Source organism: Mandrillus leucophaeus, unplaced genomic scaffold, assembly GCF_000951045.1.
Source record: "Mandrillus leucophaeus isolate KB7577 unplaced genomic scaffold, Mleu.le_1.0 Scaffold339, whole genome shotgun sequence".
Taxonomy (NCBI): Eukaryota; Metazoa; Chordata; class Mammalia; order Primates; family Cercopithecidae; genus Mandrillus; species Mandrillus leucophaeus.
In genome coordinates, this window is record NW_012103576.1 from 2,391,023 (window position 1) to 2,407,639 (window position 16,617).

The window sequence follows — 16,617 nt, forward strand, 5'->3', positions numbered from 1 at the left end:
TGACCTCCTAATTGATCTCTGAATCCAGCCAGACTGTTTGACCCTGGGCCACTATTTCACAAATTCATCTTATTATATAACAACAGATCAAAAAGTATCACCTTTGTATATACACATAGAAATATATGTATACATTTGTGCTCATATATAATATACATTATATATAAAATTTCTATATGGCTTATTGGAGATATAGATATGTTTTATATATTATATATAAAATTTCCATATGGCTTATTGGAGAGATGTATATATGTGTGTGTATATATATCACCATACAGAAATAGCCATATACAGCTATGACATACACAGTAAGAAATATTACTTATCACAGCTATGTATTTTAATTATTTGTCTTGTTTGTTGATGGTTTCTCCCTAATAGAATATAACCTCCAAAAGGAAGGGATGTTGTGTGTGTTTTCCACTTCTCTATTCCCAGCATCTAGAATAATGTCTGGCACATTACAGGTACTCAATAAAAACTTGTTAAATTGATGAAAGAGTAATTTCTTCTTACTCTTCTGTCCTGCTACTTGACCTCTCTGTAATATATGCCAGTAATTCTACTTTGTTTTCTCTTGGTTCATCTATTTGGCCATTCCCTCTCAGCTTCCTTGGAAGGCATCTCTTTTTCTACCTGCTACTTGAATATCATTATTTTCCAGGATTCCATAATCTTTGTCTTTTTAAAAACTATTATTCTAAATACTCTCTAAGTTGCTGAGTGCAGTGGCTCACGCCTATAATCCCAGAACTTTGGGAGGCCAAGGCAGGTGGATCACTTGAGGTCAGGAGTTCTAGACCAGCCTGGGCAACACAGTGAAGCCCCATCACTACTAAAAATACAAAAAGAAAAAAAAAAAATAGCTGGCCGTGGTGGCAGGTACCTGTAATCCCAGCTACTTGGGAGGCTGAGGCAGGAGAATCGCTTAAACCCCGGAGGCAGAGGTTGCAGTGAGCCGAGATCATGCCACTGCACTCCAGCCTGGGCGACAGGGTGAGAATCTGTCTCAAAAAAATAATACTCTCTAAGTAAAGTGTAAACAATTTTTCACTTATTTAATTGCCATCTATATTATACTAATGTCTCCCAAATGTTTAATTCCAACCAAGACCTCTCTCCCAAGCTTCCGACCGGCATTTCTCAGCAGCCTATCAGGCATCTCCAACCAAAAGTTCCACAGACTCTTCAAATTTTAAATGTCCAAAACTGATTTCCTCCTATTCTTCACAAAACTTGTTATTCTTTCTAGGTTCAATATCTCAGTGAATGCTACTACCATACACTTAGTCTTCCAAGTCAAAACTTGGCAGTCATAATGGACTCCTCCCCTTCTCTCACTTTCCACATCCACCAACTCCATCTGATTATTCCATTTCCTGCTAGAACTACTTTGATGAACAGGAACCCATGTTTTAACTCACCATTAAAACCCAAAACCTGTCACAGTGTATGGAACATAGTAGATGCTCTGCAAATACTTTGAAATCAGTGATCAAATCAAAGTAAAGAGTCATGAAAAAAAGATAAAAAGAAAGGAGACAAAACTGAGAAAAGAAATTCTGCGTTTGACTCACATAATGTTTTTCTGGTGTCCATAATACTGAAAATGCCTTGTTTCTCTCCTTTTTATGGCTGAAATGAGGTGATTTTTCTTTTTCTCTTTTCTTTCTTTCTTTAAAAAAAATTTTTTTTGAGACAGGGTCTTGCTCTGTCACCCACTACACTCGAGTGTAGTGGTATGATATTGGCTCACTGCAGTCCTAACTTCCCGAGCTCAAGGGATCCTCCTGCTTCAGCTTCCTGAGTAGCTGGGACTACAGGCATGTGCCACCATGCCTGGCTAATTTCTTGATTTTTTGTAGAGACAAGGTCTCATTATGTTGCCCAAGCTGATCTCGAACTCCTGGGCTCAAGCAATCCTCCCAACTTGGTGTCCCAAAGTGCTAGGGTTACAGGCATGAGCCCCACGCCCAGCCTATTTTTCTTTTTTTAAAAAAGCAAATTATTTTTCTGAGGGAATTTAAAAGTATAAAAAGTATTAAAACATAATACAGCAATTCAATTACCATCCTCCAGAACGATTCCCCATAATATCCTAGCATATGTGTTCCCAGTATGTTCTATGTGTATATGCTTTAAAAAATAAACACAATATAAGCTCAAAAATTCCTCTGATGGTTCTCTCCCACTTTCAAGTTAAATTATGGACTAATTGATATGACCCCTTGTTGCTGCCTGATCTAGTCTCTGCAATATGGAACTTTTGTTATTGTTCTCTGCACTCTTTCATGCCTTTATGCCTTTGCACATGCTTTGTATAGAATATGGTTGACCTCCCTGCCCCAAATCTGACAAATATTTCACTGGTTCTTCAACCAGTTCTCCAGAAGTAGAATGAGTTCTTCCTCCTCTATGTTCCTATAGAACTCTATGTAGACCTCTTTACAGCATTTTTCACATTGTATACTCATCTATTCCTCCCCCCAGATTCTCCTCCACTATAACTCCCCTCACCTGGATTGTGAGCTACTCAAGGGCAGGGACTATTTTTCCAATTCTGTGGCAACAGTGCCTAGCGCAGAGCTTTGTACAAAGCAGTATGCTGAATAAATGTTTGAATTTATTAAATCATCTTCCTCCTTCACTTATCTTTTTAAAATATTGAGCAATTACCTTAGCAAAATGCAATTCCTCTGTCTTTCCCTTCATTTTACTTGTGAGTCCAAAAGTTGTCCTCATCAAGAAGTTGTAGTAATTCAACTGTAACAATCCATAAAGCTATAAGGATTCATCTCTAACAGAGACAAAAAGAGGTCAAAAGTTAGGAGTGAAATTAGCCCTAATAAACAACCATTTTCCTCAACCTTTAAGTCACTTGAAAGTGCTTGGCATTCCCCACCTATGTCCAGCTCTTGTTACATAGTTTTACTCAAAAGATAAAGTTTCTTAAAGACACATATAGTTACTCGTTTGTACTTAAGTTGTATTGTCTATCTGTTCTAAACTGTTATTTATAGCAGTTTATGTGGCCACTGTTTTTCATGGCAACAACGTAGTTTCATTGTGGATTAAATAGGCTTCTTCTGGGCTGCTGTAGATCACATTTCTATGCCTATTTATGACACTGTTCCTAGGGGGAGCTATAATTCCCAATTAGAAAAACTATATACATTCTTCTGTACCTTTCAAGTGATTTTGATGCAGGTGGTTCACAAAGAACACACTTTAACAGTTTTAAAGGACTACAACTCTCAATTAAAATTCTAAGCTTATCAAAGAATAAACATCATCTTTTGAAAAACACTTAAAACTCAATAACAATTTCAAATGACGATTGAAAGTGCTTCCCGCAAAATGCTAAGAGCTTAACTGACATGAAAATAAATCTAGAGCCTTCCTCTGTCCCCACAAGCACAAAGCCATAACCCCAAGAGAGATTCTCTAAGACAGTGCATTCTAAACTACAATACCCAGAATGCCCTTCCCCGTCTGAACGCCAGGGACAATCGGAAGGGGAGGGGAAGAATTGTGTGTTTAGCGAAGTAAGTGTACCGCGACTCCATCTCCCATAATTCTCGGTCTTCACTTGCGTCTCTCCGCCAATGTCTATACGGGATACCCTCAGGAAGAACAGCCTTCAGCGACCTCAAACTACATTTCCCATGAAGCCATGGGCTCGGGCCTCCGGCTTCCCCGGTGACCAGTAGCCAATGGGAGACGCCGCAGTGGGCACCTTGTGGGTGAGAGTCCAGCCTTGGGTCGGAGTGCCGGGTCTAGGCCTGGAGGCGCGAGGCGGGCATTTCGGACGAGAGTGGCGCGGCGTGGGGCGCAGCGAGGGCACTACGCGCCCAGGAGCTGCCGCGCCAACCTGATTTTCCGCAGCTGTTTAAGGACTAGCGCTTCGGTAGCCGGGGAGCTGGAGGTCAGAGAGGCAGAAAGCCCCAGTGGCCGTGGCTGGGGACTGTGGGACTGAGGGGGCCTAGGGAGGAGGGTGCTTCCGGGGCCGCGGTCCTCAGCGCCTAACTCCGCCCAGCTCCGCCTCTGCAGGGGAGGGGGTGTAGGGACTGGGAGTCCGGGGTGGGCTTTTGAGCTCTAGGCGCCAGTTCTCATGAGCCCGGGAGCGCGCTCTCTTTGCTCTTTTTTTTTTTTTCTTCCAACTCGCCCGCCCCTTTTCTTTTCCCACAACGCCGCCCGCCTGCCCCTGGCGCTGTGTCTCCTCAGAGGTCCGAAGTTGGGGTTCGCGTCCAGGGTTTTGCCTAGGCGGTGACTGGACTTTAATTCTTACCGCAGGAGTTGGGTGATCTCTTTCCTCTTTTCCCTCAATTTGTATTTCATGTTTGGGCACATAACCCTCCCTGCGCTACACTCCCCATTTCCTCTGGGGCATGGGAATTCCTGGCCATGCCCAGGGCGTGACTTTTTTTCAAACTTTCTCTTTTTGCCTCGTTAATTGCTCGCCATCTCTTTACTGGCCCCTCAGCCACCTGCCACTTCCCCCACCAGGTCTTTGGAGTGGGAAGGGTTTCCCCTCAATTTCTAGAAGGGATGGGAAGCAAAAGAGGGAAGGAATCTCGCTTTTGAGAAATGTGTGTTTAAGGTTCAGTACAGGGTTCGGATGAGAGTAAAAGGCAAGTTAGACTGGTTATAAAAACCCAGCGCTTTAGGGGTTTCTAGCAAAGACAGATAGCACTAATGTTGACAAACATTTAGGGGGTACACCTTTATTCTACAGAATAAAGTAGACCCTGTGAAACAGACCGTATTAATCATTGTATTATTACAAACGCGTGCAAAAAATGCTAAGGGGGTCAGTGGAAGAGCATACTGATGGGGGTGGTGAGTTCATCTATGGAAGTTCAAGCCTAACCCGGGAAGTGCTGAAGCCCTCATCCCGCTTTCAGGCTTTGTGAAGGAGGTGAATTTTAATTTGGGCTCCAGCGGAGTACAGGGGATTTGAAGTTGTCAAAGAGGAGGGAGAAAATGCTTCCTGCTACTGAGATTGGACTTTGAGAAGGGTAAACAGAAGAGGGAGCACTGTGAGACAGGTGGGCTTGCCTGATTGGAATAAAAGAGATCAGCACAAATATACTGGGAAATAAATAGGATGAAGAAGATTGGGGTCATAATAACATGACACTTTGAAACATACACATAGTTTGGATATTATTCTGTATCAAATAAATTGAAGGCAAAAATTAAGATTGGATGATTTTTCTTTTCATCCTAGGGAACCTGATTTGAGATCAATTCTTGGAGAACACAAAGAAGTGTGATGGTATGTTCCAGGTGTGAGTTTAAATCCAAGAAGAAGCTTGTCTTGCAGATGTTTTGTTTGTAGCTATTCTTAGCTACAGTCTGTAGCTGTCAACTTTAAAGCCTAGAGACATCAATTTATTTTCTTAAGAAATGCATTTGCTGTCCCCGTGCATCACATTATCTGAATTGTAGTCATCTCATTGGGTGACAATAATGACTGCTATTTATTGAACACACATAATGTCCTAGTCATCATCATAAATACTTTGTTGCATTATCTTAAGAGAGTTATGAAGTAGATACTATTATTCCTGTTTTTTTTTTCTAGAAGAAAACAGTAAAATGCACAGAAGTTAAACAATCTACTTAAGTCACATAGATTATAAGTTGAGGTTTGAGTATACAGATTTCTGACTCCAAAGCCCATACTCTGTTCAACATGGTTTGCTGCTCCCAATGTTCATTCTTGTTTTTGACTTTCCAGTTGTGGTAAAGAGAGATAGGTATAGTTGATCATCCTGATCAAAACCCAAATGATTCACTTCAGATTTCTATGTCAGAAAGTATTTGCTGTAAAGTAGCTGCCAAAACCAAATTAACTGTCATTGCAACTGTAGCTAATTGTGTCTGCCAAAACCATAGTTAGTATGGCTGTTTCTGAATTAGATGATTCTCTTTATAACACATATCATACCTCTAAGCTATTTGAACCTTGATAGTACTTTGGATTTATCTTATTTTAGCATTTTAACAAGTTACCTGGGACACTAGATCTCTTTCATGACCTCTGCCCACGTGAAGTATTGGAGAAACAATGAAGTACAAGGTGTGAACTCTTCCTGGGGTCTAGTTGGGGAGTTAGATGTCCACAGTTCTGAGATACTGTAGTGTGTAGTATAACATAGACAGGTACAAAGTGCTATGGAGGGATAAAGGAAGGTGTGACTTACTGTAAGGGAGACTCAGGGAGAAGGCTTCCTTGCAGAGGTGACATGACAGATAGGTCTTAAAGGATAGTGAGTTTGCCCCAGGCAGGGAAGGAGTGGAGGGGAGGCATTCCAGGTAGAGGAGTCAGTCTGTGAAAGATGTGTGGCTGTGTAAGAGTAGGGCATGTTCATTCAATGCGGAAGAATTCAGCATGGCTGGAGTGCAGATTGTTGAGGAAAAGGGAAGTGTAATGGGTAGGAGAAGAGTCTGGAAAGAGGTGGGGGCTGAGTTGTGAAGAATCTTGATTGCAATCCTAAGTTGGAATGCGCCCCCATAGGTCAGTGGTTATTAAAACGTAGGGCATCTGCCAGTGGTAGTTACATTGTGCTCCCACAAACATTTTAATTTTACTAGTTACATATTCAAATATGTCTTAAAAAACATAAAACTGAACTAAGCCGTCACATCTAAGATTACTTTAGATTTTACTTCATAAAAATAGAAAGTGAACCAGTTTTCAGTTCATTTAAAGACAAATGTTAAGTAATAATAGAACACATTGTGTGTGAATATGGTAAAAATCACTAAGTAATACTCAAATGACTGAAATTTGAGAAGTGCTGCTTGTAGGCCATAAGAAACCATTAACATGTTTTAGAAGAGCACCATGATCAGATTTTTACTTTAAGGACAATGACAGTGGGAAGGATACAGTGGAGGTGGACATGATGAGGCTGCTACTCTGTTCCACAGAGAGACAATAAAGACCCAAGAGTGTTAGGTGAGAGGAGGGAACAGATTCGAGAAACATTTAGGAGGTAAAATTATTAGTACTTGGTGGATGTTAATATTATTATGTCAGTGTTACCAGAATTGTTTTAAAAGTCTGCATGCCTCCCTTGCCTTTTGTCCTTTATATTCTGTGGGGAGCGATAATATTGCCAAAACCTGCTATGTTTCTGTGTTCATTAAGATGACAGTGGAAGCTATAGTTACCACTCGAATGGATTTGGATTACACACAAACATCCTTCCCACCTTACTCGGTGTCTTTGAGAGCAGTAGCACAAATATTCAAGGCACTGATTAGGAATATGACTATGATCTGTGACCCTTAGACATGCAAGAAATTCCTCAGCCTTTAAGACTCAGCTCGTATGTCAATACCTCTGTGAAGCCTTCCCAACAGCCCTTGCCCAACGTACATGAATGCACGCACAAAGCAATATTAGGCCTCTGGCTTCCACAGGACCCTGCACTTACCTCTGTCCTAGCCTGTACCACACTGTAGGGTGTCGGTCTGTGGATGTTTCTGTCTTCCCCACTACTAGACTGGAAGCTCCTTGAGGGCAGGGACGAGGTTTCATTCATCTCCATACCCATAGCATCCAGAACAGCACTTGACACATGGTAGTCACCTAATAAATGATTATTGGGTGAAAAGAATTGGTAAACAGATTTGCATGAATATAACTGGGGACCTTGGTAGCACAAAGTGCCAAATGCTGTGAAAAGACTAGCTGTTTGCTACATTTGCTACTTTTGCTGAAGAAAGCAGTAAATTAAAGTGCCCATAATTTCACTAAAGACCTACTTTTCCCCTCTTTTCTTCACTCTCCCCGGTTATCTTGCCTTTTTCTTTCTTATCATTTACCTATCCAGACACCTATTCCTTAGCCCTGCCTATTACTTTGCTGCTCTTGACAGAGTTCACCTTCCTTCTGCCCTGATACTTTGCCAGGAAACATCCCTTCTACCCACCCAAGTCCAGTGCACTCCGTCCTTGACATCACTCTCAAGTTCATCTCCTACTCATAGACTCTGCTACTGGGACTATAAATTGATACAGCTTTTCTGGAGAGCAATTCATCAATATGTATCAGAAACCTTAATGGAATACAGCTTTTAACCTACCACTTCAACTTCTAGGGCTCTGTGCTGAGGAAACAATCATGATGTTTTGAAAAATTTAATACTCAGTACATCTATCCCAGAGTTGTTTATACTAATAGCAAAAACAACAAAAAAAGAAAAAAAGAACATCTTAAATGTACAGTACTAGCGGTTTGAATGAAATCAATTGTGGTGCATTTATAGAATGGATTACTAAGTAGTCTTGTAAGTTGATTTTACCAAACAATATTTAATGATCTGGAAAATTGTTTATGATATATTAAGAGAAAATTCACATCATAAAACTCTCAGTACAGAGTGGCATATCCCAGTTTAAAAACGTATACATAACACAGACACACACACACACACACACACACACACACACACACACACACATACATCTGTGTAGGCATACATAGGAAAAATCCTGTAATGGTAAACACACAAAAAATATTAATAAGGGTTTGCTACAAATAGTAAGTTTGCATATGACTTCTACTTTTAACCTTTTGCATATTTTTATTTTCTAATCTACAGTATATTTGTTAATTTTTAAAAAGTTATGTTGGCCAGGCACAGTGGCTTACACCTTTAATCCCAGCACTTTGGGAGGCCAGGGCGGGCGGATCACCTTAGGTCAAACATGGGGAAACCCCGTCTCTACTAAAAATACAAAAATGAGCCGGGCATGATGGCATGCGCCTGTAATCCCAGCTACTCGGGAGACTGAGGCAGGAGAATTGCTTTAACCCAAGAGGCGGAGGTTGTAGTGAGCCGAGATTGCACCACCACACTCCAGCCTGGGAGACAGACTGAGACTCTGTCTCAAAAAAAAAAAGTTATTTAAAAATGTTTTCCCGGTGTCCACCATTGTCTTAGTTGGGGGCATACCTTCCACCCCCCAACACACATGCATCACTTCTAGCCTGGATTACTGCTGCCTCTAGCCTGCTTCTCTTCTAGTCCACTCTTTACCAATGCTGACAGAATGATTTTTGTAAGTCACAAATCTAAAGCTATCCAGCCTCTCTATAAAATAGTTCAAAGGCTGTCCTTTGTTTTCAGGATAATATCCAAACTTCTTAGACTGGCTGATAAAAACTTTGAAAATCAGCTCCCTGCTTGCTCCTCTAGTATCAGTTTTACCTTCTATGATTTACCTTTTTGGGGGGTCTTTTGCCAGTACCAGGCACATAATAGGTGTTTAATTAATGTTAGCCAATGTTGATGTGGACTGTGTGGATTAGCTATTGTATGCCAGGCAATCTACTGGTATTTAATTCTCAGCAAAAATATTAAATACATAAAATAGTTATTCCTGTTTTACAGATGAGGAAAACTAAATACACCAAAGCGAGAAGAAAAGTTATAATAAAGAGCATTTTTTAAAGAGAAAATTTAAAACCTCCTGCCATAACTCTGTTCTCTTTACTTTCCAGCAATCCCTGCTGGTCCTTGTCAGGAAGAAAACAGGCTTTGTACACTCCCTTGGGCAACTTACATGTGACCACAGCATAACAAGAACAGCCGCAAACCGACATGATCTCACCGTGTCGTGGTTCACACTGTGCTCATGTACAGAAATCTTTCCTTTGTGTACATAACACTTCATACAGGAGAGATGGAATAGCTCCAGTTGCTCTGTTTTTCTTTATTTTTTGAAATTCTATGTCATTTGGGATGGGGATGTCAGCAGAGAGGTACAGAAAACTGTGAAATAATTGAATGTACAAGAAACAATGTGTCTCATGGGAGCCAATGTCGTTGGTTAATTTATTTTTTTAAATGTCATGTAGATGTATTTTCCAGCAATCTGTCCCCAGGGAAGACCTTGGTTGAATTCAATAGTTAATCCTACTTACAGAATGCAGCCCATGTGTGCACTATATTCTTGCATTGTTAAGTGATTTTAGACATATGTAGTGCATTACCATAACGACATACAATCGAGTGTATGTAGGATATCTGATTTTCTCTACAATAATGTATCAGTGGTCATTCAGAATCCTGAAGTGTAGTCTTCCCTTCGTTTTCCTTACAAATAGTACCCGTTGTGCAAAAATGGGTGATTTTTAAGGAACAGAATTCCTAAGCATGAGTCATCTGAATAAAATATTTCTTTATAAGGAATTGTTACTTTTAAATACTCCAGGAAAAAAATCTATGGTTTTCCTGCTACATGATCAAATAAGTTGAACGTAGAAATTACGGGTAGGGTTTCACTTCATTCGATGAATTATTGTAGGCTTACTATGTGAAAGCACTTCGTTAGGCACTGCACTAGATACTCACAAATACCCCTTTTAATGCCTTCTGAACAAAAAGACAAAGAACGAGGGAGGGAGAGAGCAAGCAAGCACACAAGAGTAAGAGCATTCAAGAGCAAATAAAAGAAAAATTTTCACAAGCGGGCCCATCTTATAAATGAAAATTCACCCAGCTGAAAATTGAGATATGTACCCGTGGGGATGTGTTCTTTTTTTTTTCCTCGGTGAGATATCTAGGCAAAAATGAGCTACCAGATAGCTGATAAGCAAATGATCTACTTCTCTGTTTACAAACAGTGTGAGAGAAGGAACAGTGACTTTCTGTGCTTCCCAGCCCTGCACAAGCCTGCTGGTGATGTGAGAGTTATGATTGTGTCAGCTTTTCCAGGGTTTCTGTCTCTGCTGCAGAGATTTGGCAGACACCTCAGACAAATTTTATGTCTCTTAAATCTTCCTCAAGCTAGGCTTGGCTCTTAGATTTATATGTACAAAAAAAGTAAAGTGTTTACCAGTTTGACATTTTTGAAGATCAAAACAGACTTAGTTTAAAAAAAGAAATTAGCATACACCTCAGTTTAGTCAGAAAGACCTAATTGCTTTTTGCTATTTGTTTAAAACAGTCCAGATGTGTACTTTTCAGAAATGGCTACTGATCATATGTCTAAAGATTTATGTTCTATTCCTCAATATTGCTTCCTTTTTTTCTTTCCAACAAAGTGTAAAGTTTTGCTGAAGTCTTAATTTTCCTTTTATTTTTTTTTATTTTTATTTTTTGCCTTTACTGAAACATAGTATAAAACACTGTAGGATGGAAACATAGTGAAATACATTGGCAATCTAGGAGGAGAAAAAAGATAGTTTTTATTAGCTCTGCTTCACTCCCCTTTTTGGTGCTCTGTTTTTTAGTGGTCTCTTACTCACAAAACGTTGTTCCTTGGCATGATAATGATAGGTGAGTGGAAGAATCGAAGAGCTTTCAGTGACCACACTTTAACAAAGCTGGTCTAAATGCCGCGGTAGGCAGAGCACAAACGAATATGGCAGTCATTCAGGAGAATTGAGACACTGTGGAAAATGTTACTTCAGAGAACAACATTGCTTTAGTGGTGAACTGTGAAAGATAAGGATGGAGAAATCCCCAGTAAGGGCCCTTGTCATCTGCTCCAGCTGCTCTTCATTTTTAGCCAGCAACAACTGCTAGTGAGTGTTTCCTGGGATAGAAACTGCCCCACAATAAGCCCCCATAAGGTGTCCTCCTATCAGCTTTTCTTCAGTCAGGTCCTCAAACATACTTCATTAGGATTACTCTGGTCACATACCATTCTAATTTTCACCTTTCAAGAGATTCTGAGTTTGACTTCAAGGAGTACTTTATGTTCAAACTCATTCATTCAATAGACATTTGAGCATATATACAGGACCAGACCCTATGCTAAGCACCAGGACTATAATAATGAATTTGATGTGATGTAATCCCTGCCCTTAAGGAGCTCACAGTCTAATAGGGGAGATAGACACTCAAACCAGTGATTATATTCTGATGTGAAAGGTACCCAAAAGAGAGAGAAGGTGTTCTGGGAATATGGTGGAGGGAATTACAGCTGGGGGTGGACAGCTTAGAGATCAGAGTCTAACTGTTGAATCATAAAGGATGCGGGGCATTGCCTAGTCTCTATGTGGACAAAGAGGTGATAGGCAAGGATTCCAGGCAGAGGGACCACCAACACACGCAAGGCAGTCAAATGTGTAAAACTGGATAGTTCAGAAAAAGGTAAGATATTGTGTGTGAACCAATGAAAGTGGGAAAGGGGAACGGGATAAGAGTCTGGGAAGGTATCCTGTGGCTGGTTGGGTGAAGTAAGTCAGCTTGCTAAGAAGTATGGCCATTGTCCTATATGTAGGGATGAGTGAACACAGGGTTTTAAATGGGGGGAGTAACATGATTGCACTGGAGGATGGACTTCGTGGGGTGAAAAACTGAAGACAAACTCCACTTTCTTTTTTTAAAATTTTATTATTTTTATTTTGAAATACTTTCAATTTAGAAAAAAGTTAAAAGAATGGTGTAAGGAATATTCTTTAAATAACCATTTGAGAATAAAATTTTAACATGATACTTCATCATTTCTGAATATTTTATTTTAATCTCCTAGAAAAAAAAGAATATTCCATATATAACTACAATACAATCATAGACATCAGGAAATTTTTTATTTTTCCTTTTTTTAAAATTTTACTTTAAGTTTTAGGATACATGTGCAGAACGTGCAGGTTTGTTACATACGTATACATGTGCCATGGTCAAAGATCTAGAACCAGAAATACCATTTGACCCAAGCAATCCCATTACTGGGTATATATCCAAAGGATTATAAAGTCCACTTTCTATTTTGGCAGTCTTTGAGAGGTTTTACCCTAATCACTTGCCACTATTCAGCAATGCCGTCTCTGTTAGGGTTTCTTTCCATACACAGAGATCACTTTGAACAATTGTTTCCTTCTGCACACAGGACATAACTTCCTGCACTCCTTCACATGTTACTTAGATGAATATTCATTCTTTCCAACTCAAATCAGTGATTCCAGCAGTAATTGAGGTTTGATTATCATGAAGGAAAGAAATCAGTTTTGAAGCACAGCAGCTTCATTTCAAAAACATTCTATGAGGCTTAGTTATTGCTTGCTGAGTCAGCAGGGCTGAGGCACGTGCTGGTCCGCTGCCCTTGGGATTTGGGGGAGGAAAAGGGAAAGAGGCTGAAGAGATGTCAGGGAGTGGCTGTTTGAAAAATAAGCAGCAACCAGCATGTTGGAAATCCGTAAATGTCACATCCAGGTATGGGAAGTAGATACACGTACCAGATGTACATGAATATAAAACAAACGCATGTTGAAGGGTACCTGTGCCCAAACAAATTGTACCATCTAGCTGGTCAGTTTTAGATCATGTTCTTTCCCTGACTCAGATACTGTAAATGGCTTGCCATTATCCATAGGATGACGTCCAAACTCTTCAGCCTGACCTTTAGTACTGTCTGCAATCTGGCTCCAACCTACCTTTCTAATCTTTATACTTCTGTCTTACAGAACTCTGCTCCAGTCAGTTACCCTTTCAGACACTGCTTTGGCATTCCTTTACTTACACTGGGAGCCCTCTCAGGGAACGGACTGTGTTTTTTTACTTCTTTGAATCCCCCAAAGTGCCTAGCACAGTGTCTTGCATATAGTAGGCCCCCAAGATATATCTGTGACTGTTATTTTTACCCGCCCTTCCACCATTGTTTCCAATATCTCTACTATTAACCTAATGCCCTCACTACTGAAGATGACAACTGAGACACTAGGTAAAAGAGGTTGGTGCTCAACAAATTATCTTTTAACTTTTTAGTTTGAAGTACTTTTAAATATAGAAAAATTGCAAGCATCATACAAGAATTCTTATGTACCATTTGCTCAGATTCACCAATTGTTGTTATTTTGCCCTATTTGCTTTATACTTTTCTATATAATTATAATTATTTTGTTCTGAAACACTTGTGGTTGAATAAGCCATATCCCTTTCCCCCTCTCCTTTTTCTCAACCATTTATTGTGAAAATATTCAAATATAGAGAAAAGTTAAACGAATTATACAGTGAACACCCAGATACTCACCATTTAGATTCTATAATGAACATTTTGTTGTATTTGCTTTATCACCTATTCATCTATCCATTCCTTTATGCATTTCAGATTAAGTTGCAGACATTAGTACAGTTTGTAAAAATTTTTCAGTATGCATGTCATTAACTAGATGAACAAACTCTTTTGTGCTCTGAAATCAACCAAGTCATCCTGCATTATACCTGCATTTACTGTGTTGCCAAAACTCTAGTCTACCTGTGTATCTTAGATCTGTTTGGCCATGGATCACATGTCTTTTTCATTAACTCTTGGATGACTTTCTATTTCACCTAGTGTCGTGCCAGGTGCACATTCCATAGACACTACTTGATGCTGATGAGCAGAAACAGAGCTAGTGCCAGAGGAAGAATCCTGGTAAAACCAGAATAAACTGGGGAAGGACAGAAGGGAATCTGAGAAGAGGACTACAGATGAATGGGAAAGAAGCCAGGGCTTGAAGAATTGGGGGGAAGCAGGATGCCTTCACTTGCCTGGTACTTCCAGCAGTGCTATATGCTACTTATGAGCTTTTTCTTTAAAAGAATGGGTTCCAGGAAACTAGGGAGAACTGCTGCTAAGCAGAGCACATGACAAGTTTCCTTGCTACTCTTTAGGAAACCCCAATTAACGTATTCATGTTGCTTCATGAATATGCTGATTTGCCATAAGATGCAGGTTAGTTTTGGAGAATGTGGGTGGACCACTGAAAACCTTCCAAACTATATCTGTGCTATAACCAAAGAGCACTTAAATTCAGTGAATCCCAGTTTCATTTTTCTTTATAACCTTTCCTTTCTTGTATTGCTTATGAATACAAGGATAGCTCTCATCTATCTTTACTGAGTTGTCATTTTGTGCCAAGTACTATGCGAGATGCTATCAGGTCATTGACACTTTCCAACAGCCTGACAAGGTAGGGACTACTTCCTCCCCATTTTTCAGATAAGAAAACTTGAGACACAGCATGGTTAAGTATCTTGTCCATAAGACAGAATTCAAGAAATTCAGGTCTGCCTGACTCCAGAGCCCAGTTGTCCTAACCGTTATACCAAACTGTCAAATGAAATTAAAAAAAAAAATGTCAACCCAGTATAAATGCAAGGAAATTTACTTTCACTCTTTTGAATCAGCATGTAATTTATTCACTAAGCAAACCCAATCGAATCAGTGAATTAAGAATTATTCCTTTAATTCTTAGGATATTGTCATAGTAATGGATTCAAATTGCCTGAGTTCGAATCCCAGTACCAGTCAAGTACTGTAAGCAAGTCACTTAGCATCAGTAAGCCTTAGTTTCCTTGCCTGTAAAGTGAGGATAAAAGTGTCTACTATAGGAGGATTACTTGAGCCCAGGAGTTCAAGTTTACAGTGAGCTATGATTGTGTCACTGCACTCCAGCCTGCATGACAGAGCAAGACCCTGTCTCAAAACAAAAAAAACAAAACAACAACAACCACAAAAACCATATAGCGTTGTATTGTGAAGATTGATTAAGAAAATTACGTAAAATTTGCCATGTCTGACATGCAATAGGGGCTCAGCCTATACTAGATCACTGTCATTTCTTCCCTCTTCCTTTTATTGGACGACACAACTCATCTGTAGCTTTCACTTGAGGAAAACAAACTATTCCTGAAACATTTTTTTCAGGAGAGACATTCTGAAAAAGAGTATTAGGTTATTTCTGAGGCTGAACAGGGACAGTTACCAACTCTTAAGTGTATTTCTTTAAAAAAAAACTTTTTAAATTTTTATTTATTTATTTATTTATTTAAGAGGTGGGGTCTCACTATCTTGCCCAGGCTAGTCTTGAACTCCTGAGGTTAAGTGATCCTCCCACCTGGGCCTCGCAAAGTGCTAGGATTATTGGTGTGAGCCACCATGCCTGGCCAAGTATATTTCAAAATAAGCTAGAAACATGAATCCTTAAGAGAGTTGGGATGGTCCATCTCTCTGCCTCCTGCAGATTAAGGCTAAATTGTGACTTTATCTGTTTCATCACTAGACTAAATTCCACAGTTGGCATAGACTATTAAACCTGGGATATTGGCGATCCCAGCCTGGTAATTTCATGGCAAGCAAGCTGAGGCTAAGAGAGTAGAAGTGACTTAACCAACATCAAACAGTGAAGAAAATTAGGAGACGTCAGTTCCTCTGACTCCTTATCCGGTGTTCATTCTGTGGTTCCCTTGTCGGCTTTCAGACAGGTGAAACCAAGCCTTGCTGTGTGTTCTTTGCAGGAGCTTGAACTGATTAGACTCTTAGGGTTTGGTGCAAGTTTGATCGATTCAGAAAACATGAAACTTTGTTCTGGTTCAAATCAGCTTGCTAGTTTTTGTTGCTTTTAAACTGTTACCATTTCTGTTTTGTTTGGAGATTAGCAAATTAGTGTTGTCTCTTCCCGTTTAAGTTCATGGTTTAGTTCAAGTTCTTGGTTCTTTGAAATCTTCCACTGGGACTTTTGTTTTTGACAAAAATACTCAGAATCTGGGGTGGCTAGTAACGGAAATTCGTTTGAAAAGATCAATCAGGCTTGGTGACGGCTGCCGAGGAGGAGCTTGGGTGGTTTAGGGAACCATTAGTGCTTACATTCTGGAACTTGAAATC

At 39.9% G+C, this 16,617-nt stretch overlaps 1 protein-coding gene across 3 annotated transcripts in view; it reads left to right on the forward strand.

Annotated features, from left to right (window-relative positions):
- The first annotated feature begins 3,659 nt into the window (after window positions 1–3,659).
- The window catches only part of ENOX2 (ecto-NOX disulfide-thiol exchanger 2), a 291,251-nt gene continuing 278,293 nt past the window's right edge, over window positions 3,660–16,617 (forward strand). For 2 of the 3 annotated variants that reach the window (XM_011988827.1, XM_011988828.1), the window contains exons 1-2: window positions 3,660–3,928; window positions 5,234–5,281. Coding sequence is in view for 1 of the 3 variants with exons in the window: in XM_011988825.1 (XP_011844215.1) it covers window positions 5,279–5,281 (3 nt within the window). In the remaining 2 variants the exon portion in view is untranslated. The remainder of the gene's footprint in view (window positions 3,929–5,233; window positions 5,282–16,617) is intronic. The other variant, XM_011988825.1, reaches the window with a different exon arrangement.